Consider the following 25,292-nt stretch of genomic DNA (forward strand, 5'->3'; position numbering starts at 1 on the left):
TTATGAAGTATGTTTGGGTTTTGATAACAGTTGCTCAAATAAGAAATTCTAAATTAATATGATAGATTTTAAAAGCTTTTCCACAAAAATTGAAATAGTTTATAGTTTATTTTAATTTAATTCAGTGTCTTGAAAAATATGTTAATATAAAGGATGATAAATCATATAACTAAACAGCATTAATAAAAAAGTACAGCTATATAAAGTTAATTAAATCAATTTTTTTCTTCTTTTTACAGAGTCTCCTGGTATTTTGTGAGCATATATCTTTTTCTGCATCGTTTTGAATCGTTTCAAAACATCTCTTTTCAAAACAACGTGACTAATTTCGTAGTTTACGCATGTATCATTTCGCGCATGTAGTTTGTGTGAATTTCTTACAAGTTTTTATTTCAGGACTAAGCATAGTGAATGAAGAAGGAAGCCGCATCAAGGAGTGCGACTAAAACTGACTATTTATAGCTTTTTAAATCACCTTACAAGGAAGAATTACAAAAGGAACAATTTAAAAAAATCCAAAATAAAACAAGACTGCTGGTATCAGGGTGGAGCCCAGAAAGTACCGACTGCCTTTAAGGTATATGGAGCGGTAAAATTTTGAAAAAATTAAATGTAATAAAAGAAAAATTTTTTTTTTTCATTTAAGATATATTTTGTGAAAATCATCCCCCAAACGCCATTTAAAGTACAAATGATAAAATTCGGCCCTAGTAACAAACAAGACTGCTCGTATGTCAAGGCAAAGCCTTGAATGTTCTGACTATGAACCTTAATCTTTATCGAATAGTTTTATTGGAAAAGACAATACTGAAAATCTTTGAACTTTGGACATTATCTTCTCAAGTTTAAGCTGAGGACAACAATACCGTTTCAATAATAAACAATTTTTGTCAAAAATGGCTAGGTAAAATGTCGAATTTTGTCTGAAGAAAAAAACCCACCCGAGCACAAATATTCCGTTAATTTGTTCGGAATATTTGTGAATATTTACTTTGTAAATCAGCAGTATTTTTGCTTGAGATTTTTGTTTAAACTTTTCTTGCATAAAATTTAGCAAGTAAAGTTAGTAAGAAGAAGAAAAATGTTGAAAAGCAGTTTCCAGGTTTTATTTAAACAACTTCAAATCTAGTTTCATCGAACTGATAAGGTTCAGATGATTTAAAAAATTTTTATGACTAATAATTTCAATAATTTTTTGTTCATTGTTCAGTTAAACTCAAAAACTAAAAAGTCAAAAAAACAAGATATTAAAAAAATAAGTAGATTTTAAATCCTGAAGAAGATGAGAAAAAAAGTGATAAACTGTTAAAAATGTATTTAAGTTCTTCAAGACAATTTGATTGTTCAAAAGTTCCTTTTTCGGAGATCAGCGGAAAAATGACGAATTTTTGGAACAATATCCAACAAACTTAGGAAACGGAAAACTTCTTTTTATGTCTAATAAAAAAAGTCTTGGTAGTCTTTGCTTGCCGCTGGAACTGTTTATCGACACTTGCTTTTGTTTAGAGTTTTGAGTACAGAAATAAAAAAGTCTGAAACCTAAAATCAAATTAAAAAAGTAATTGGTTTTAATTTGGTTTTGCGTACCAATTTGGCACAAAAACTCCGCTCAAAATTTGCTTTGAAACATTTTCAAACTATAAACTCACATTTTCGATGCTTTTAAGAATGTAAAAGAAGTTCGAAGAGCCAATTAATAGAAACAATATTATCTTGTGGTAGTTAATCAATCAAAAATATGGTTTGTTAAACGCATTTTTTCATATCGTGATAATCTGACAGATCTGTTGATGTATTGAGTGATCACGAAATATAGAAATAATACCGAAAAATTACAAAAACAAACAGATGTTTATATTTTTGATGTTTTTAGAGTGATAAACATCACCAACAAGACATAAATAGTTATCTCAATATCCTTTTATTTTCCTTCTTTTTTCGGTATGAAATTATCTCTTTGATGATCCGAAAACAGTCGCATCAAAAGCAAAGCTATGAGACTCCGCAGGTGGTTTTTTATTTTACTGAGGTTTTCAGCCGAAGAAAAATCATAAAGTGAGGAGAAATTTGCTTTGTTTTATGTTTATAAAGAATGCTTGGACTTCCAAGCTGAAATTTAGGATTTTTTATCACCACTTTGTTAAAATTTAGCTATTGAATCAGTGAAAATCTTTCAGACAACTCTTTCAGAAGCTGAGTGTGACACAAAAAAGCATCAGCCCAGAAAAAAGCCAGAAAAACCAGTGGTGGCTTTTAGGGAGACACCTAAAACCAAATCATAGTTACGATCTATTCAACTCGGAGGCCGATTTGTTTTACGAGACCGACTTTTTAGCAGAAAAACTAAATCATGAGGTTCGACAAAAAATTTGATTGACAGATGCATTGACGCCATTTATTTTGGTTAACGACTATTTTTTCACGGTTTCTCAGCGAATCTTTGTTTGATTTAACCGATTCCTTTTTTGATAGCTTTATATTTTTTGGCTTCTCATAATTGAGTTTTTGTATTGTTGTCTGGTAAAAGTTCGATTTTGTAAAATGCATAGCACCGTTAACTCGTTTGTTAGTCCAATTCATAGAAAAAACTGTCAAAAACAAAACAGTCGAAAAATCATGTTAACGAAAGCAAACACAGTTCATTACAAAGCATTCTATATTCATTTTAAAAACTAAAACAGTCAAATACTACTATAGGCTGGCTAAGGGTTCGAGGTTGCCGTTTTTTGTATATAGTCCTTCCCTCTGTTGTTAAACTCGCAGCACTTTGGCGCGACTTCGGGGGTCACTATTATGATTGAACAAAATAAACGCTCGACCGTTTTTTTTTTCAAAATAGTTCTGGCTATAGTTCAAAATATATGTTTTGTTTCGGGCGGTTTTTTCATTTTCATAATTCCGCAGATTGTTTTATATTGGATTGACTTCGAACAAAATATTTTAATGATTCAATATTTGTGGGCGTTTTTTGGTAAATTGAGTTTTATCACAAAAACCGTGCTATTGCAATGTCAGTTTGAGAGCTGAAGTACTTCACAGAGAAAAAATATTGCAAGCAGAAAATTTTTGTGTAAAAAAGTGAAAATTTGCGCCAATCTTATTTAAGTTTGGTTGCAAAAATTGCAGCCCAGAAATTAAACAAAAAAAATCAAAAACCACTTTTTTCAAGAAGACATGAAGCGTGAGGTTAGTCGCAAAATTTGTAATTTCGGACAACAATTCAATTCCATAATGTAAAACTGAATGTGCAAAAAAAAATTGTGAAATTAAAAATGTGAAAACTAAATTTTAGCGTTCATTTTTTTACCCAATGTTAAATTAAAAATGTGAAGTTAAATTTCTTTGCCTAACCGTAACGTTCATTTTATTACCCAATGTACCATTTTTTTTGTTTCCACCATTGTTTTCCACGCAAAATCAGATACAACAATTAATAGTGATATACCACCTAAAAGCCCTTTCAGATGTGATTCGAACGACCTTAAAAAATTTTCAAAAATTTGCCCACTATTGAGATAAACTGGTTTGAAAGTTCTGCAATTTTGTCTAATTTCGAGCGAGTAATGCAAATGAGCAACGTTCCTAACTTGGAATTTTACTCTTTTTATATAAAATTTTACGATACCAAGTTTGATTTTTTTTATAAACAACACTAGTTTTGGTCGTTTGGTTTAGCGTTTGTTTGGCAAAAAAAAAACGTTTTCTACAAAAATCAGAAACTTGAATTTTAGAAAAAGGAGTTTTAAAAAACTTGGAATTGTCAGAAATTATGGTCAGAAACGTTTTTCTTAAAATTTTTTAATTGTTTTTCTAAGTAAATTTTTTTTACAAATATGTCAATCATGCCTACTCTACTATTTTTTACGAGCTCGTATAGTTCTTGAATCACCTTAGCCACTAAAAACTACACTAATTTGATGAATTTTAGTTTTGAAAATTCTACTTTTTAAAACTTTTTTAAGAATATGGTTGGAACATTCTTTATTACTTGCACAGGAAAATGCTATCTTTGTTGTTAATGTTGGTTTGCTTTCATTTTAAATTTTTTTAGAGTTGATTTGAAAATATCTGGATTCAAGTTGGATTTGTTTGTAGCCGCAACCGAGTTTGTAGACGGCGACGGAATACAATGACCGAATACGTCTTCTTCAGAGTAAAAACACACATTTATTTGCTTGCTTGCCAACTATGAGCTCTCAATTTGGTTTTTTAAACAGTGAGTTTTCCCTGATTTTGGTATTTTTGAAGATTTTGCCTTCTTTTAGTCACGCAAATTTAGTTGAAAGCTTCTAAACAGATTTGAACGATTTTTGATTTTCTACTCATTTTGTGCCCAAACAGGGACAAAAACGAGTCTTTTTTGATGTATAAGACTAAGTTATGTAGAAAAACTCGAAGCCATTTAACTGCAGGGCTCAAAGTAGATCACGTTCATTATTTTGCCAACAAATTTATCAACTAGCTAATTGGCCATATTAATTTTCAATCGGACTCTTAATTTAGGAATTTTTGTTTGCTTTTGACAGTTCAAAATTGAGTGTTCATCACAGTGTTCTTTGCCGAAAAAAATGATGAGCAATTAAAAGACAGTCGAGACTTTCCAGCTTTTTTTTCTCTGATATACAAGCAGCCTTGTTATGTTATAAATGTTCTGATCAAAAATAAATTAGTAGCCAACACGTGTGCTCAATGGCCATAACCATGCGTCAAAATTGTTCAACAAATTGAACACTAATAGCATCCCGCACCGGAGTTCCATGTATAATAATCAATGATAATGGAAAACTTTTGTCTAAAATGTTGTCATTATGATCCCATATTGTTAAAAAAAAAGATACCATAAAATAGATTACATTGTCATCCCGGGTTGACCTCCATACACCGAAAATGCTTATCATACAATTCCATACATCAAGTGTATGGAAAAAATGCTTGTCATACAATTTTCATACAATTTTGAAAAATGATAGAAGAAAGGTTTAAACTAATTTCTGCGGCTGTTTGATTCTAATAAAACAGTCGTGTGATGAAAAAATTGAGGTTTTTGTTTTTTGAAAAAAACCTTTATCATACAATTCCCATATATGGAAATTGTATGATAAGCATTTTTTTCATTATTGATAAAGTTTTCAGAAAATGTTAGGTCTTCTGACAGTTTTTGAAAACTTTTTAACACTGTCGAACAAAAATTTTAGTTCTAAAATATAGTAAGAGTTCAACTAGTGAGAGTAAACGCAACCGGTTTTTCCGAAAGCTCCGAAACGACGGTCAAAAATTCAACAAGTTTTTTCCGAAATCTATTTTTTTTCTGAAAAGCAGGACGTGGCCGCAAAATTAGACAAACGTTCCATACCCTGGTTTCTCGACAGATCTTTTAACCTGAGAACACGGTAGTTTTCAAACAAAAACAAAATTTTTCCAAAATTATGTCACAGCTTCGAACATATGACTTGTTTGAAGACTATAACTTTTTTTTCAATTTTTTTTCCATACTTTTTCCATTTTTCGGCTCAGTCTTGCCTCCTTTTTGGACCCACTGCCCTGCTTTTCTCCGTTGTACCGAAAGTGCTGCAAAACTTCGCTCTGCCTGTTATTTCAGTTTTCAAAAATCTGTTTCTTTTTATTTAGTTTTTTCCGATTCAAATTCGATTCGATAGCTTTCAATGCTGCTTTTGCCTTGTGACTTCTGGCTTAGTTTTTGCCCACTAGCTTGCCGTGTTTGGTTTGTGATCTATCGCAGGTGGTGCGAAATATTTTAAATCCTTAATTTATTGGAATTTTTTTCCTTAGCTAAAATTTTTTCATCTTTCTAATTTTTTTAATTTCATGCACGATAAAAATGTCTTTGTAGGTGTTAGTTATGAATGAATATAAATACGTCAACTGGATGCAAATGAAAGAACTGGTGTTAGATGACAGTTTGATGCAGATCACTGGAATGGCTGAAACATCATTTTTTGTAAGTTTCTGTGTTTTGGGTCGTCCAGCTCACGTACAGGTTTGTTTTTTGTTTGAGCCCCTCGCCCAGTTACTGGTTCCCATAGGATAAGGTTAAGGAACTTGTTGCTCTCTCAAGAGTTGAGAAGATTTTCTTGCAGAAAATGTACAATTTGAGCTTCAAACCTCTAAAGTACTGCAATTTTTCTCAAGTTTTCTTCTCTGTTCAGAGATTGCACGTTTTATGGGATGGGCTTTGACGTAATTTTTGCCTGACTTCATTTTAAAAAGTGGTAATCATACAATTTTCATAAATGACAAACTTTTAGTCATACAATTTTCATATATGGGAAACTTCTAATTTTACAATTTCCATATATGGGAAAATGTTTATCATAGAGATTTCATACAATTTTCTGTACGTATGGAATTGTATGGAATTGTATGACAAGAAGTTTCTCATATATGGAAATTGTATGATTAGAAGTTTTGGTCAACCCGGGATTATAATCGATTATTTTCGTAAAAACACAATCCATTAAAATCCATGATTTTAACGGATTATAATCTTTACTTTTTTGCGAAATCAAACAATTGTTTGCAACATATCTGCGTTAGTCACGGCCTACTCACAATCTAAACCCCCCTCTGCGTTTTGCCCCCATCCGCATTACCCAAATCCTCTCCCCACTCCCCTACGCCCAACTCCATCTTTACTAAAGGTTACCCCCCCCCCCAAACCTCGCCTCAAGTTACAGTTTACCAAGCCCCCCTTTTTGTTTACCATTGAGCGGGGACGGGAGGGAAGTGACTCGGTTGTTCCACCCCCCCCCCCCCCATTTTTACCCCGCCCATTTTTTCCCCGCTAAAGGTTTAAAAGTTTTGAAAATGCCATTTTGACGAACTCATTGAACGATGAACCTTTGAACTTTTAATTGATTTATTTGCCAGCCGGATCACCGGGCCATTTTGGTCCACTTCAAATCAAGCAAACACTTTTTAATTTTTTTACAGTAACTTGATCTGATTCCCTAATTGGTAGCTTGAATTAGTTCCTAAAAATTGAAAAATTTTGAAAGAACTTACTGAAGCAATGGAATTTTAGCATTATGAAGACAAACTACGCACTGGATGCGCGCATAATTTGTTGTCTGTAAGTAAGTGAAATCCAGAGACAAGTCGTTAAATAAGTGAAAATTATGTCGTTACGATCAAAATAAACAAAAGATCATAAAAATGTCAAAGATGTCGGTCTTAATGCGGAATCCGTTCACAATTCATAAAAAAGCACAACTTGCCCGCACAATCAGCATTTTATAAAATTGCTGTGATGGGTTGCATTACTTCTCAAAAATTACTTTTTTTCTTTCATAACTGGAAGAAATAAAATTTAGAAATAATTTGAATCAGTTTGACTGTTTGAAATGTTTCGTTAGAAACTGAAATTTTTCAAGATAAAACGATATGTTTGACGTTTGTTAGATACCTTAACTCGCAGATTTTTTGGAATGCTTCGTCATTTTGGAATATTTGGATTCTCTTATTAATTTTAATTTGGACCACAGAGAGAGATTCAAGAAAATTTAGGCAATAGCTTTAAATAATGGAATTTTTTATTAATTTTCTTTTTGAAAATCTAGTTTTCAGTAGAATCACAGGCTACATCTTAAAGTCTTTTAAAACTGAAGAGAGTCGAAAAATGTCGAATTAAGTCGAACAATCTATTGTAAAAGGTCAACAAAATTCTTGGTGAGAACACCTCAGCCTTGGTTAGACAAGATTATGAAACTAGTATCAGGAGTACATAGCACGCAAGACACAAGACATCATATTTTACCATTGATAATGCTGCTTATGGCGCCTCCACCATGGGGCTAATGAAAAAATCTGGACTTGCGGCTGATGTAGCGAGTCTTCTTTCGACATGCTCGTGCTTCCATTGCAACTCTAGTCACAGACCAACATGCCACAGTAGAAGATGTCATTGCCTTTCGCTCTATTCCTCTGTGTTCTCCCTTGCAAACATTTCACCGCTTTGTTTCATAGTTGTCAATAAAGTCTACTTGTCTATTTGTGAAAGAAAAGCTGAAGTCCTTAAGCTGCGATGCATTTTTAGGGATCACTAAGTCGAGAAGATTGTCGCTCACAGTTCTTCCTGTTTATGTTCTGCCATGTATTTGGCGCGAGAACAACTCAAAGGCTTGAGTTTTGCCTTCTAGAACTTAACACTATAGTGCCTTTCAAGTCAACTAGTTGTTGAACAGCTGATAGAAGCAATTGAGTTGATAGAACCGTCTCGGCTGTGCACGAAAAACAACATATCTTGAGAAACTTTTGCGAAATTTTGTTAAACTGTAAGAATAAACTTACTTCAGCGAAAAATTCATTTTTTCACGTTTTAATGCCACCATAGCTATGGTGGTATTAAAAGTTGAAAAACAAATTCCAAACACAAGCTAGTATATTGTTGTATTTTTTAGAGACTGCAAAGTTTAAAGGTGGGTGCTGAATCTAATTGCATCTAATAAAAAAACCAAAAGTTGCCAGTAATTTAATTGCTTATCATTCAGTTCAACGGTATGGAATAAATGTTTGTAATGTAGTTTCATTGTATTGAAAAAAATTATCACGCTATTCGTTATAAAAATTTTTGGGTTCATCGAAATAAATGCAATGACTTGCATGGACATGCATTCTGATACGTTTTTTTTCCAATCCGGGCTACTTATAAATTGCTCGCAAAAGTTTTAAAAAAGCAAAATTGCATTTACGTTTTAAATTTGTTTTGAAGTTTCTGCAAATCATTAGTTTGAGTTGATGGTTTTCGCAAAACTGGTTATTTTTTATTACGAGGCCAATTCGTGCACTAGATAGGCGCACAATTTAGTGTGTTTTGGTCTTTGGAATCTAGAGACAAGTCTTAAAAAAAGTTGAAATTTTGTCGGAGCGCTCAAAGAAAAGATACGAATTCATAACACAATACTCTTTAGGGTCACTTTGGATGGTGAGAGGGTCGATTTCTTTTCAAATTTATATTTAAAATCACAATATTATTCTAATTACTACTTTTTAAAAACTAGAGCTACCTAAAAAGAAGAGCTAAATGGAGATTGTCAACTAAACTCATTCAAATTAATTACACTGCTTAAACAATTTTTATCACCATTATCAAAAACTGAATTTACATTTAAATAATCATGCTGTAATTGAAAAAGAGCTAGCGATCTTAAATTTTAAATTTCTATTTTAGAAGGCTGATATTTTTTCCATAATTTGACATTGTATAATGTATCATCTAGCATCTCCTAATTGAATAATGGTTTCAAACTTGTCTGTTGACAATGTCAGATTAAGAAAACTTCATCCGTTCTCTAGAGGTCCAATTTTCAAACTTTACATTCGGCAAATCTTGTTTCAATAAACGAACAGTTATTTAAAAATAGCATGACATTTCAATTTTGACCATTTTGATAAAAATTTATATAAAATGCGAGAAACTCAAATTGTTTATTTCTAAAATTACCAAAAAAACTAGTCTCAAAATTTTTTTAGTCGCATTCATCTTTGTATGATTTGTGAGTGCATTTTTGTCAAATGTTTGCCTTAAACATGTTGATTCGATATAGTTGTTCTAACCATTAAAAAGGGAGAAGAGCTTTGTGTTGGGGTGTGTTCTATTGTTTTTTTCTATTTTCCAAGCAAAATTAGGTAGCACAATAAATCATCGGAATGGGTCAACTAATATGCCATTTGAAAGCTCTTTTAGTCGTGGCTCGAAGGAAATGAGAAAAACAGGCAGAAAATTTTTGATCGATACTTGAGCAAACAAGGTGAGCGAGCAGACCTATTTTATTTGTCAAATAAAATCATCTACCAAAAAGGACTACATCATCCTAATGGGTGGAGTGATTCATTGTACTAAAATATTTCCAGTCCTGGCTCGAACAAAGGTTAAAAATTTTCAAAAAAATGTTTGTTACAGTTTCGAGAGAAACCGATCTCAAGTTTTTCAGTTTTTGTCAAATTTCGTGTGAAGAAAGCAAGCAAGCATGCTTATTATAGCAGGATAAGCAAAAAAACTTAATATATATTCCAGTGCCTTTTTGGCGCCATTTGCGGCAAAAAAACGGTTTTCATTTTAGGAAGATTCTTGAGGCACCAAATTCTCGGCAGGACCTCGAGGCACGTCTCCGTCGTTGGATTTTTGGTACTCCATCGTCGGGACTCCATCGTCGGCAACATCTCGAGGCACACCTTTGTCAGCGGAATCTCGAGGCACTACAGCATTGGAGGGATCACGGACAGATTGAGTCATCGACAGGTTATACTGGCAAATCATTTTTGATCGATACTTGAGCAAACAAGGTGAGCGAGCAGACCTATTTTATTTGTCAAATAAAATCATCTACCAAAAAGGACTACATCATCCTAATGGGTGGAGTGATTCATTGTACTAAAATATTTCCAGTCCTGGCTCGAACAAAGGTTAAAAATTTTCAAAAAAATGTTTGTTACAGTTTCGAGAGAAACCGATCTCAAGTTTTTCAGTTTTTGGAAGATTCTTGAGGCACCAAATTCTCGGCAGGTCCTCGAGGCACGTCTCCGTCGTTGGATTTTTGATACTCCATCGTCGGCACTCCATCGTCGGCAACATCTCGAGGCAAACCTTTGTCAGCGGAATCTCGAGGCACTACAGCATTGGAGGGATCACGGACAGATTGAGTCATCGACAGGTTATACTGGCAAATCATTGTCGCAGAATTTTGAAGCGATCCATCATCGGAAAAGTCTCAATGCACACCTTCGTCGGCAATTTTTGTAGGCAGCCCAGTGTCGTTAGAATCTCGAGGCACCCGTCGTCGACAGAGTCACGCGACATCTCATCACCGGAAGGTTCTCAAAGCACTCTTTCATCCTCAGGACTTTGTGGCACCACGTCGTTGGCAGAATCAAAAGGCACTCTATTGTCGGTAGCCTTTCGAGGCTCATCTTTGTTTTCAGAATCTTAAGGCACCTCTTAGTCGGCAGAGTTTCGAGGCACCCTATCGTCGGCAAAGTCTTGTGGCACCAACATCAATGGAACTGCGAAGCACCACATCGTAGGGAGAATCTGTAAGCACCCTTTGTCAATGGAAACTCGACGCACCCCTTCATCGGCAGATTTTAGAGTTACTGTATTGTCGGCAGCTTTTCGAGGAACCCCTCGCAGGCATCTCGATTCCCCTGAAACCTTTGGTGAAACTTCGAGGAATCACATCGTCTGCAACATTCGACGCTGCTTTGTCAGCAGAATCTTTAGGCAACATGTCGTTGACAGAATCTCGAGGCGTTCGCATCGTCGGAGGAAAAATTCCTCATCATCAGTTTCGGGCACAAGAAGCTTTCAGGAAAAATTGAGGCTATCCAAAGTGTAAAGCAAAATCTTTTGACTGCATAATTTGGATAACGAAAACTTTTGTGTGACGATTTTGCTTAGGAAACAATTTTTATTTACTATACAAAATTTTAACCCAAAATTTCCGTTACCCCAAATTCTATAGCTCAAAACATTTTGCTCGAAATCTTCAGTAGACTCTCAACACATTTTTTTCTCAGCAATTCTCAAGCTAAAAAAAATATACTAATAAATCTTTGTGTAGCAAAAATTAGATGGTCATCCTTTTTCCGAAAAAAAATCTAACATCTAAAATCCAAAATCTAACAAGCGTTTCAAAACATAACAAGTCATTGTTCAAATTTAAGTCGTTAGCATTTGCTTCACCCGCTCTTCTACAAATAAGCTCTAGGTCAACAAGAGTAAACGAACCTCAATGTTATCCCTCTGAGTAGTAACCACAAGTAACCTAATCCGACTTTCAGCAAACCATTAGAAAGCAAAAAACGCTAGATTTACACGACAAAAAAAAGATACTACAACATATCTAGTGAACATCTTCGACACAATTTGCCTACGATTTTTCGATTCCTTTAGTCTGATGAAGAGATAATTTTCCGACTTTTGTCACAAGGGCTCTCATGAAGCCAACATTACAACTACTACTCAACCAATTGAGACACATTGTCAGTTCGAGGAGCTTGAGGACAAAGTAACAAGGCAAATAGCCGGCTGAATTGTAACCAAATACGTTTGGCTAAGGTTCAAGGAGGTAAACTCTTGTTCCGAAATCCTGGATAAATTCGCTGAAGTTTTGGCTAATTTTTATTTTTCTTCTAGTAGAATATGACTGTTTCGACATTGTGGAACCTGATCTAAACTACATTTTATAATTGGATAAATTGGATATTTTACCACTGTAAAATATTTAATATTAACCAATCATAATCCATCTAACTAACAACCCACTTATTTGTAAGTGCTGAAATTACTTGTAATTTCAGCACCAGAGAGATTTGAATTTAACTTAGAACTTAGTTGCCTCTCCAAGAGAACTTCAGCAGTTGCAATAAGCCAGTATACTCTAGATCTATTGAGCCTAGCAGAGACTAGTTAAACACCCTGAGACTAGTAGATATAAGAGTAAGATTAGAATCGGTATTAGACTCAGAAGTTGCACGAATCTATCCGGCCGAAAATAAGATAACGTGACGAGCAGACGGTGTACTCTATCCGAAATTACTCTATGAGTGAACCACATCAGTCATAACTCATCTGGTGCGACCATAAATCTCGAATAAGACCTTAATAGCTTAGAATTAACTAAATATAGATTAGAATTTAGACAAAACATTTTCAAAATGTTACACGATAATATTTTAATTGAAATGTCTCTACGACTCAATAGATCAGAGCCGATATTCCGAACAATACTAGAACTACCCGGTATTGGAAGAAGACCTCGGACAAGAGACGATATACGACCACGTAGAAACCATTTAGTTTTATGGTTGTACGGCAAAAGCCAACACAAACTTTTATATTTAGAATCTTATTAGCAATGAATTTAGACTTTCATTTGCAAACATAAAATTTTGAAGTAAATCTTCATGACCATTTCAGGCGCTAAACAAAATTATTAATGTACAATAACGATTGATAAAAAGATCTCAGATCGTTTTCCTAATTTCTGCAATATTATATAAAACATATTTGTAAAACATTTATTGAAAAAAAAATAAAAATTAGTAGCATGACAATAAATAGTTAGAAATCATAAATCATCTTGTTGTTCCAGCTTCATCACCTAAACATAACAGCAATCATAAGCTCACTAATATTATTGAAAAACTAAATCTTTTTATTAAATAAATTTAAACCATTTTAAACTTAAATTCACTTAACTTAAAAATCAGATCATCAAGGCTTATCCTTGGATCTTTATAAATTTTCTGTATCACTAAATTTAAAATCTGATCATCAAGGCCTATCTTTGGATCAAAATGAACAATTTTGTTATCCCCCACCCACTTAGCAAGTGTCTAACGACCTCAAACGTCGATTCACTATCCAACCTTTTCAAAAGACCCAGGACTAATAGAAAATTTTAAACAAAACTAACCATTCAAATTAAGATAAACAGTGAAGAACTTCGGTTATTCATCCTTCACATGAACCCTCCTCTTACCAGACCCAAGATAGATCTTAGACTTAGTAAGTTTAAAATAGTATCTAACGAACTGCTTTTGTTCTAATTATACCTGAACCTTGTGGATCGATTTACTATTCTCCAACCCTTGAACACAATCATTACCCCTACGTAAGATTAAGTAAGTTAACACCTTAACTTAGACTAGCCACGAGAAAGTAGAAAATCATTCTCCGGAATCGATATGGTTTTCTCTCCAACCCTGAACAAAAAGACCCAGGTTAAGCTAACCAAAAAATCGTAAGGACTAACAGTCTAGGAAAATAGAAAAACCAACAACTTCTTGCATCCCTCATCCTAAACCTTATGTCATTCAAAAATTTTGGGAAATAAACAAACAATCGTTTTACACAATTGTGAAATAGATAACCAAAAAAATCTGATCTTGTAATCACTCCTCATGCACAAACAGTTGGATACATTAGAAGAAAACGACAAACAATAAAAAAAAATTGTAAACAAAAAAGACAAATCACACGAAAAAGATTTTCAAAAAATAGAAACGCAATTTCTGAATCAGAAGCCAACAGTTTAGACAAAATATACAAATTAAAAGAATCAATAGATAAAAATTGTCCCATTCATGATCAATTATATTTTTCCGACTCAGAAACAACTTCAAATTCATCAAAAAGAGGAAAAAGAAGAATAAAAAAGCAATATCAACACAAATCAGTACACTTGTATAATTGGAATCAACCAATTAGACACATTGATAGTTATTTTTTAACATTCATCAGACAAAAAAATGAGCGAAAGTGACGAAAGTCCAGATGAAGAAGCAGTTTTTCCCTTTCTTATAGATTCACTCGATGATAGAGGACAAACACGATTTTGTAAAAACTTACTCGTAAATTTGTTTGAACCAGGAATCAGTCCATGCAAAGCAGAATTCCCGGATGTAAAAACCAAAAGACAAATTATTGAACATTATTTGAAAGACATATGTAATCTAACACAACAATACGGAATCTACACCATAGAATTCAGCACACCAAACACAGCCCATGGTAAAAACGTAATTCAAACAGACGTTATTGAATTAGAATTTTCAAAAGTATTCATAGAATATATCAAAAGCATACAATATCATAATTCACAAAGAGCAAACTCCATATTCACTAACGAAGTTTTTGCATTAATATATACTTATATATCTATCGTGGAAAAAACAGAATTTCAAAGTATATCACCAACAGAAACATCCAAACATACAAAAGTACGAAATAAAATCACAGTATTTTCAACATTTCTACATATAATTTGCAAAAATTTTACTAAAGAAGATGTTTCACAAAACACTAAACACGATTTACAAAAAATTTTAGCATGGTTTATAATAGATTATTTCACCCACAATTTAGATTTAATTTCACAAGCAAGAAAAAATTTCAGACCTCAAAATACCAATGATGACACTGTTCTTTCAGAACAATCATATTACGTTTGGGACCCTGACTGGTCTCATCCAGCATTTCTAAATATCCCACAAGCTATCTCGAGTCAAGCAATAAGTACAATATCTTTTCACAGAGATTATGTAAAAGTAGTACCATTAACCATTGATGCAACACCATTGAATTATAATACATTTTTACCTGATACACGAAATAACAGCTTAAATTCAACAATCATTCATAATAAAAACCTCAATGGAACCAGAAATCTTACACAACAAGATATTCAAACACCATCACACTTCATAAATGAAGAAATCGTCCAAACAACAGCAACAACTACACAACAGAGTATTTCACCAATACACCCCAATCTGACAACACCAAGAAATACAAATACATCACTAACACAGGTAACCTTACAATCAACCGTTAAAACTTCGGTTGCTCCAAAATAATCACATATGGACTATCAAACGTATTGACCAATGACAATACCGTCAAAAACACGAAAACCGTTCACAAGAAACACTTTTGCAGAACTTAATTATAATTATGCTCACCAACCAAGAACAAACCAACCTCCCCGAAAAATACACAAAGTTTAAATCACATATGTTCCCATTATTGGAATTTCCCAAAAACATCGACCAAATCAGTAAATTTTTCAGATAATCCACAACCTACACAGGATTATAATGAAAATTACCCATTTTTTCAGAATAAAAATAAACAACATACACCATATAACATAAACTATTTATCATCCGATGACGATGATTATCATCAACCATAAATTTTTGCACCATATACTAAAGAATATTGCACACAGAGACCGCGACAATCTCAACCATCTCAAAATATAAAAATTTACCCACAAAATCCATCAGATATACAAAATCCACAAATGCATATACAAAACCCATTTAACACACAATCTTTTCAACCAATACAACCACAAAACCCAATGTTAACGCATTCTTATCAACCAACCCAAGTGCAAAATGAAATACCGCTTCCATATTACCTTCAGCAACATGAAATCACAAAAAAATTAACTTTCAAATTTTTCACAAATGCCAAATGCCGCAGAATCACTACAGATGACTATGAATCCATACCTCATGGGTGGATCATCAATAAAATCGAATAAACCATTAATGGTATTCACAGGAACAGACCCTGAATATTCTGTAGAAAATTATCTAAATGCAGTAACAGCAAAATTAATTTTAAATATAGGACCCGAACCAATTAATACGCCACTACATCAAAATTGGACACACAGCATCAATACAAACAACCCTAGATGGCGCAGCTCAAAAATGATTTTCAGTATTACCCATAGAAACAAAATCAGACTGGAAAAGATTCACACAAGACTTTTCAAAAATGTTTGATTCTGAAAGAAACAAACAACATCAAAGAGTTTTATGCAACGAAATCCGCAGATTACCAAATGAAACAAATAAACAATTAGCAGTACGAATCGAAACACTAGTTCGAAAAGCATATTCACTTAATACACATGAATACAAAAACACAAAAATGACAGAAATTTTGAATATGACCTTAACACCTCAATTAAGGAAAATAGCTATAAAAAAAGCATCTGATCCTTACTCAATCCGAGAACCAGATTTAGATTTTCGAAATTTAGTAGACAAACTAGAACAAGCAGAAATCACAATGAAACTCGAAGAAACAGAAATTCTAAAAATACAATATGTTAATCGGATTGAAACAAATACTACACATATAAATAACATACAAGAATCAGACACAGACCTGATTGAAAAAATCACTGAAATACTAAATATCTACGAAAAACATCCAAACTTTAAAGGCAAACCATCCTTCAAAAAATGGTGTAATTATTGCCGACGATACGGACACAGTATTTCCGAATGTAGACAAAAACAACAAGACAATCAGAATAAACCTCAAAAGTACAAAAAACCAAATAAATCATTCTTTATCAATACTTGAAAAAAGACCAAAATCTACCAAACAAAAATATATATAGTAATAACAGTTCAGAAAAACCACTTCCGAGCAACTCAAATTACACAGGAACCAATCACCATTTAACTCAAGTTATAGAGGTAAATCACCCGAACGAGGAAATACACGAAATTTCTCACAAAACAGATATAACCGATCGAATAGCCAAAACCACCAAAATAACTATTCACGATCGAATTCCAGTACAACAGAATTTGTTTCTGGATCCAGTTCCCAATCAAACCCAAGGAATAGACACTATTCTAATAATCAATCACGAAACTCATCATACAACAGAAATAGAAACTATTCACATAATAGAAATAGACGTTATTCAAACAATCGAAATCAGAATTATCTAAACAATAGATCAAGGAATATTTCATATAATAGATCAAACTATCACAGATCAAACGATCATTATCAAAACAGATCACGAAATAATTCACAAAGTCGGAACTCAAGTTACAATAATCGATACAGAAATTATTCCCAGTCACCACTTAGGAATAATAACCGCTATCCTGATTCTAAACATCGATACAGAAGTAGCACACCAAAACATCAAAGATACATTAATCAAGTGCAGACAAATGAAGAAACAACTTCAGACCCCCCAGGTATTGATGACACAGGAAGTAACGAATTACAACTAAATCATATAAATTGTGAATCGTCAGATACAGAAAGTGATACAGATAATACCATCTCTGTAAATATGATAACAGTCGAAAACAACTATGAACCTATCATATATGAACAACCTTTTACTTCACATATATTTGAGAATCAATTGGAACTCCTTCACAATTACTATATTGGACCCATTGATAATACACAAACTACACAAGAAGTAAACGGAACTAACACGGTAATTAAACCCGATAAAAAAGACGAAACACAATGCTCAATCACAAAACATGTTTATCAAAATATACAAAAAAAACAACCAAGAAAAAAATATGGACAATTCCATTTCTTTTAGAAAGCCCAAGAAACAAAGAATTTCAACCACCAGATCTTGAAATTGATTTTTTAATTGACTCAGGAGCAGAATCAAATATAATTAATATTCCCACATGGAACGAAATCAAAACATTGCATCCAAAATTAACACCTCTTGAAACTTCTAGTAAATTAGCAACAACACAAGGACCAACTTTAGTAAATTATGGAAAAATCCAATTATTCCTTCTTCCCACAAGAACAATGGAGCAAAACAAAATTTTAAGCAAACCATTTAAACAAATTTTTCATATTACTGATATTAAACACAATATCATTGGCATACCATTTATATCTAAATATATACCAACGATCAACATCTTAAATGGTAAGATACATATCAAAGATAAATACACAAAAACAAAAAATTTAGCCCTAACATTCTTCCAAAGATTAAACAAAAAACCAAAGTTCTTCTCAAAATTTTACCCATTTACAATCAACAGCGGAAACACCTGAAACCACTCTCAGGCAATGTATATAATTTTTCCATAAAACAAGTTCACCAGTATAACAAAAGTCAAAATAAACAACAAATTTTTATGTCAGATTTTGAATTTAAACCTATTCACAAATTTTTCAAAATCACGATCTCATCCATCAAATATTTGAAAAACACGAATTCCGACATCATTTCCTTACATGTGTATAACAATACACCATATCAAGTAATATTACCCTTAGGACTTTTAGGATAATGTGAAACAAATGCTACAATATCACCCATAAAAGAAGTAGCCCACCGCGTTAATAATATACTCCAAATATTAGATATTTGCCAATCCACAATTCTTGACGAAAAATTATCCATAAATAATATAATAAGTGATGAAAAAAGAAACACAGCTTACTTCACAAAAACACCATATTTTAAACCAACATTCAATATAACAATTTACACGAAAGAACAACAAAAATTTTCAACAATGTTTAATTTTGAACATTCACAAATTACACAAATTGAATTTGATAAATTAGCAAAACAACTGTTAAAATATTCAACAGTATACGCAACATCAAAATTTGATGTTGAAAATTTTTGTTCGTTACTACACCTCCCGTTAAAACCCGACGCAGTTTTCAAAAAACAAAGAGCCAGTAAAGTACCAATTCACTTACATGACAAGGTAAACAGATTACTTGAAATTTTAGAACAATACGAAATTATCTCACCAGTAAATAAAGAAGAACAACCAAAGGTAAAACTTTTATCAACCCTGTTATCATTCTAGCAAAAGGTGAATCACTAAAAATAGTTTTAGACGCTAGATACCTCAATTCACTAATTGACGAATCAAAATGCAATTGGCCTATTGAACCCATACAAGTTATTTTAACAAAGATAAATGGTAAATATTTCACAACCGCAGATATGAATAGTGCTTTTAATCAAATGCCACTAGATGAACAATCACGACGTTTAACACAATTTGTTATTGGAAATTAACAATATGAATTCAATCGCTTATTCTATGGTATATCCATAGGACCAGCAGTTTTTTCAGCTTTTATGAGAAAAAATTTTTGACCACTAATACTCAAGAAAAACGCAATCACATACTTAGATGATGTGTTTATGCAATCACAAACTAAAGAAGAAATGTTTACAGTTTTAGAACAGTATCATAAAATACTTCAGAACGAAAATCTGAAGGCAGCTCCCGATAAATCACACTTCTTTCCAACACGCGTTAAATTTTTAGGACATAATATAGAACGAGAAGGTATAACTCCATTAAAATCACGCATTGATGCCATTCAAAAACTTCAGCCACCTACAAATAAAAAGAAAATCGAGAATTCCTTGGAATGTTAAATTTTTTCAGTAAATATGTTTACAAAATGCAATTATACTTAAGACCCTTCTATAATATCCTCAGACAAGAAAATAATTTTGAATGGACCACTGAACATCAAACACGATATGAAGAAATTAAAAAACTTTAACTGAACAATTTTCAAATACTATTCCAGGTCCAAATCAACCATTCTATGCAATGTGCGATGCTTCAAATTTTGGCATCGGCGCAGCATTGCTACAATCACATAGTGGAACAAATAAAATGAATCTTACATCAGCAAATTCACGATTATTCACTCAAGCAGAGCTACGATTCTCAACTCTAATGAGAGAATGTACAGCTGTAATTTATACACTTACAGAATATGAATTTCTGATACTTGGATCAAAACAATTCTATTCACAGATCACAAACCAATTATATTTCTCTTTACACAAAAGTCAAATCCAAATCATAGAGTTTATAGATTTCAACTGATTCTAATGATATTTCCAAACCTACATATAGTTTGGACAGCAGGAAAAAACCTTGCGTTACCAGATACATTAAGTCGAAATACGCCACCTGAATTACTCACAAGAAAAATAAAACAACACTCGCATAAGAAAGACCTTTTCCCATTAATCGAAAAACAAAATTTAACCGATAAAATAAACTTATCAGGACCGCAAACAAACAATTCAAAATACACAATAAATCAAGTTTTTGACCTCCATGACCGACTTGACACAATTCCCCTATAAAACTAGAAATTGACAATATTTTTCTCTCCCCAACAAATAAAATTACACTTGAACTTTTAAAACAATATCAAAATCTCGACCCAGTAATTAGACAACTAAAATCATGGCACAAATACAAAACTAAGCCCGTAAAAACAGATACCACAATTTTAGGAAATCAAACACTCCTCCGATATTTCCGAAAATTTAATAACACAACAACTAATGAAAATACAGATCTTTTAGAATATCATTTAAATGATTCCAAAGTTCCCTGTCTTCCTTTAAGTATGATATTAATAGCTTTTAACATCTCACATACACAAAATACTAAAGGACACTCCGGATCAGAAAAAACATACACGAATTTTACACAAAATTTTTAATTCCCAAATGCACCAATTTGGATAAAAGTATTATGCAATGATTGTATAATATGTCAATCAAACCTACCTTATCCAAATCAAAAACAAATAGCACAAAAACAAGATTTTAAAGGACAAAGTTTATGTTTTAACCATCGCTTTTCATTCGACACAAAAGGACCAATTTCACCATCTTCTGAAGGAAACTCTTACATTATGGTCATTGTTGACGCATTCACACATTATGTAGCACTCAACCCAGTACCACATTGTAATTTTTAATATGCTTACACGACGCTTTATGAACATTGGATAGCCAAATTCGGACTACCAGAAATTTTAGTTACAGACAACGGTACAGAATTCATAAATAATGAAATCATCACACTATGTCATTTATATAACATCAAACACAAACCACGTACATCTCACGCACCTTGGACAAACGGCTTAGTCGAAGGTATGAACCGTTCACTACAAGAAAATCTCCGATGTATCATAAATGGAAATGATACAAAATACACAGAATGGTCAGCAGATGTAAAATTATTTCCCTTAGCATACAATTCACAAATTACGACAACTTTAGGAATGTCACCATACGAAATGGTTTTCAATCAAAAGCCACGTAAACCAATTATGTTTACAGCAAATTCCCAGAATAATGCACAAGTTATTGCCAACCAAATAAAGACTCAATTTGTTATAAGCTACCTTTACACACACATGATGAAGATCAATTTCATCACCCACGAATTCTTAAATTAGCCTCCGGCACACACACCGAATGGACTTTAAATAGAGATAAAAAACACAATGAAATTTACCAAAAAGTAACAAAGAAATTGTTACAAAGGCAAAACATTAATGATCAAATCAATTCACGCTTTAAAACAGCCACAGATTTAAAAATTGGAACATTTGTCTTAATACCTAATTTTATTACGCAAAAAGGAATCTCTAAAAAATTACAACCCCTTCGAAAAGGACCTTACCAAATAATTGCCAAACCCACTGACGTAAGGTATAAACTTACAGATTCAACTAAAAAAAAAAGTGTTCAACATCGAAACAATCTATTGCCCTACTACCCAAAGGAATACGCACTACGCGAATTAACTCGTTTATATTCTTTCACAGGTTTAAAAGTTATTCAAAATCACCCACATAAAGAAAAAGAAATTGATGAACAACACAACGTTCATCAATAAAATCAAAATCAAACACAAATTAAATTTAAACACAATCAAAAACTAACAGACCAAAAATTATCTCAAAAAGAAAAAAAACAGGAAAACGATAGAAAAAAGTTTACCACAAGAACGAGTAGAAAAATTTGATCATAGAGAATCATCACGACTTAGAAATCAACCACGTAAAAATTACAAAACATTCATTCCACAATCTAAAATATTAAAGGAAGTTGAATTTCAAAAACAACCTCGATTTTAAAAAATTAATAATTTTTGCACCTCTGGATCATATTGAACTTTCATTTTTCAAGATAACATGCTGACAAATACGCAAAAATTCTAGTTCAGATTCAGCCAATAGGATTCACTTAAATCCGTCTCCTTCTATATCTCTAACACCAACCTATTAACCGAAAGATATTAAACTCCAGGCATATCTATAACTATAACCTTACAACCTCCAGGTCAAAAATAAGCAACTCGCTAAAACTTGACAACTAAAATAAATACCACCATAATATCATAACCCTTCTTTATCTAATAACCGAAAGATCAACAATATTTTCCCAACTCAGACCTCAAAAACCCCCCAAACAAAAATGTTAAATTAGCCTAAAGTAAAAGAACGACCATATTAAATTAGCCTAAAGTATAAAAATCTCAAAAAAACCCCAGATCACTTGACAAATAAAAATAAAGTATAAGAAGACCTCCCGAACAACATAAAACTCGCCCCCAACAATTTTTCACAAAACTCAACCCACTTGTCAAAAAACCAACAAGTAATTCGACCACACTTGAAAATTGCCCCAAACAACAAAAAATATTCGATGAAGAAGCCATTTCTTAAATGCTCTTCTCTCGATCATTCAACATAATTCTCAACATTTTCATAAATTTTTTAACAATATTTAAACTTTTATTCATATTTCTTTTTGATACCTTTGAAGCTTTTGTAATAATCTTAATCATTTTTAAGCCAACATTATATTCCCAACTTAGACCTCAAAAACCCTCCAACCAAAAATGGAAAATCAGCCAAAAGTAAAAAAAGGACCATATTCATTTGGCCTAAAGTACAAATATTTCAAAAATACCCCAGATCACCCGACAAAAAAAATAAAGCAAAGAAGACCACCCGAACACCATAAAATCAGCCTCCAACAAATTTTCACAAAACTCAACCCCCTTGTCAAAAAATCCATAAATAACTCGATCACTCTTGAATCTTGCCTCAAACAGCAAAAAATATTTGACGAAGAAATAATTTCTTAAATGCTCTTCTCTCAATCAGTCAATATCTTCAAAAATACAATTTTAAATTTTTTTAATAAACTTTTTCATACTATTCAAACTTTTGTTCATTTTTCTATTTGATACTTTAAAGCTTTTATAATCATTTTAATAATCTTTTGCAACATTTATAAAATTTTCTACTCTCTATTTGAAATATATCTCCAACTTTCCCTAATCATTGATCATATTAACAGGTACGATAATTCAAAGTCTATTTAAATGATAAGAACAATTTTTAGTAGACCAGATATTTTTTTACTATTTGTAATTTTCACCATATTCTTATTATCCCTAATACTGACAATGTTCAAACAAGGGTAACATTCGCCTTAGCAACAATCCTTTTATTTCTTTTCATTGAAGAATACTACAATAAACATAAACCTTCCCACTAGAAAAAATCAATCAGATTCTTTCAAAAATTGCTAGCCAACAATCACAAAATCAGTCTTTACCGACATCATCCCAAGAAAACCCAACAATACCCACAACTACCCAAAACCCCCAAGCATCCACACGAATTTCTTTTCAAGATAATCCATACACTTTTGAAGAACGACACGCCCGCTTATCCGAACCATTGGAACCAGTTCAGCGACAGGCACCTCTAAGTGAACCAACATATAATTTGTACCCCACATTACCACAAGAATTAAGCAGAATAAGAAACATTAGTCAAAACCAAAATACAGTCGAAATAAATAGACAAATTATACATCCACGACGAAACAGAAGTTTTCAAACCCCTAGAGTTCATATTGATATACCACAACCACCAACACCAACTACTCCAAAAATTTCAAGTAGTACATTGCCAGAAACTCCCACACTACTTTCACAACAGAGGACCTCAATTATACCCTCAGATTACTTAGGTTCAACACCAACATCTGAACAATAACGTGAAAATCCCTTTAACCCCCCCAATCCCACAGCACGACTACCATATTGGGCAACACACTCATATACACAAGGTGAACCAACCTTAGTGAATGATCCTATAGATATTTCTACGGATACAACACTCTCATCACTACCAGAAACATTATCAATACCATCAACACCATCATTAAGTCAAATTTCACCGACGCTTTTCCCTTTAAATTTCCCAAATAACCTCGACGCTAGATATCGAGCACAATCATCAACAAATATCCCTTTACGACTTGACTGGAATACATTCGTAGCACCCCACCATTATTTGGACAATATCAAGATAGTAACCGAATCCACAGTTGGGCACTTAACAGACTACAATATAGACAAGATATCCACGAAGATATTCGTGAACACAATATTCAAATACTTCAACAAAATAGTCTCCAATTAAAATTCGAAATCACGATCAAATTTAACGATATTGTTCAACATCCCTAATCATTAAATCCACCAAATATAACAGCTCAGTCGCTACCACCACCATTTATAACAACTGAAGTCATATATAAATACGATAGATATACAAAAAACACAATTGGTTACATCACATTTTATAACCCATACTCAGGATTATCATACACATGTATATTCTAAAAATATTAACGTTTCAACACATCTTTTTTTCTAATACTTTCCGACCAAAACACAAATCCTTCTCCTCGCACAGGACCCCAGGATTTATTAGTAACACACTACGATTGCGAAGAAAATGAACAAACAACACTACACAAATATGCAATAAATCAAGTATCACATTGCGAAACAGAACCACAAGCTATAGAAACTACAAATTTAATAGCAACATTGTATTCAAAAGTCCGAGCAACAACAGTCACAGGATATAATTTTACAGCAATATTTTCTGAAAAGAAAGTTCACTGTTCACAAGTTTCCAATGGAAATAAAAACCGACTTGATCACGAATCAATCTATCAAATTAATATAAAACGACTTTTACATCTAAATCCCGATGATTGTACAAACAAACTACTCAGACTAAACATCACGAGAAATAGAAACACAGACAGGAAAATAGTTAATTTCCAAAT

At 32.7% G+C, this 25,292-nt stretch overlaps 1 protein-coding gene across 1 annotated transcript in view; it reads right to left on the reverse strand.

The window, feature by feature from the left end:
* The window catches only part of LOC134842201 (uncharacterized), a 49,097-nt gene that overhangs the window by 9,254 nt on the left and 14,551 nt on the right, over positions 1-25,292 (reverse strand). Inside the window, exons 3-4 of the mRNA XM_063858468.1 lie at positions 10,509-10,676; positions 10,097-10,264 (exon numbers count right to left, since the gene is read on the reverse strand). Of these exons, the coding sequence (XP_063714538.1) occupies positions 10,097-10,264; positions 10,509-10,676 (336 nt within the window). The remainder of the gene's footprint in view (positions 1-10,096; positions 10,265-10,508; positions 10,677-25,292) is intronic.

This window comes from Symsagittifera roscoffensis, chromosome 1 (genome assembly GCF_963678635.1).
Source record: "Symsagittifera roscoffensis chromosome 1, txSymRosc1.1, whole genome shotgun sequence".
In the NCBI taxonomy this organism is placed as follows: domain Eukaryota; kingdom Metazoa; phylum Xenacoelomorpha; order Acoela; family Convolutidae; genus Symsagittifera; species Symsagittifera roscoffensis.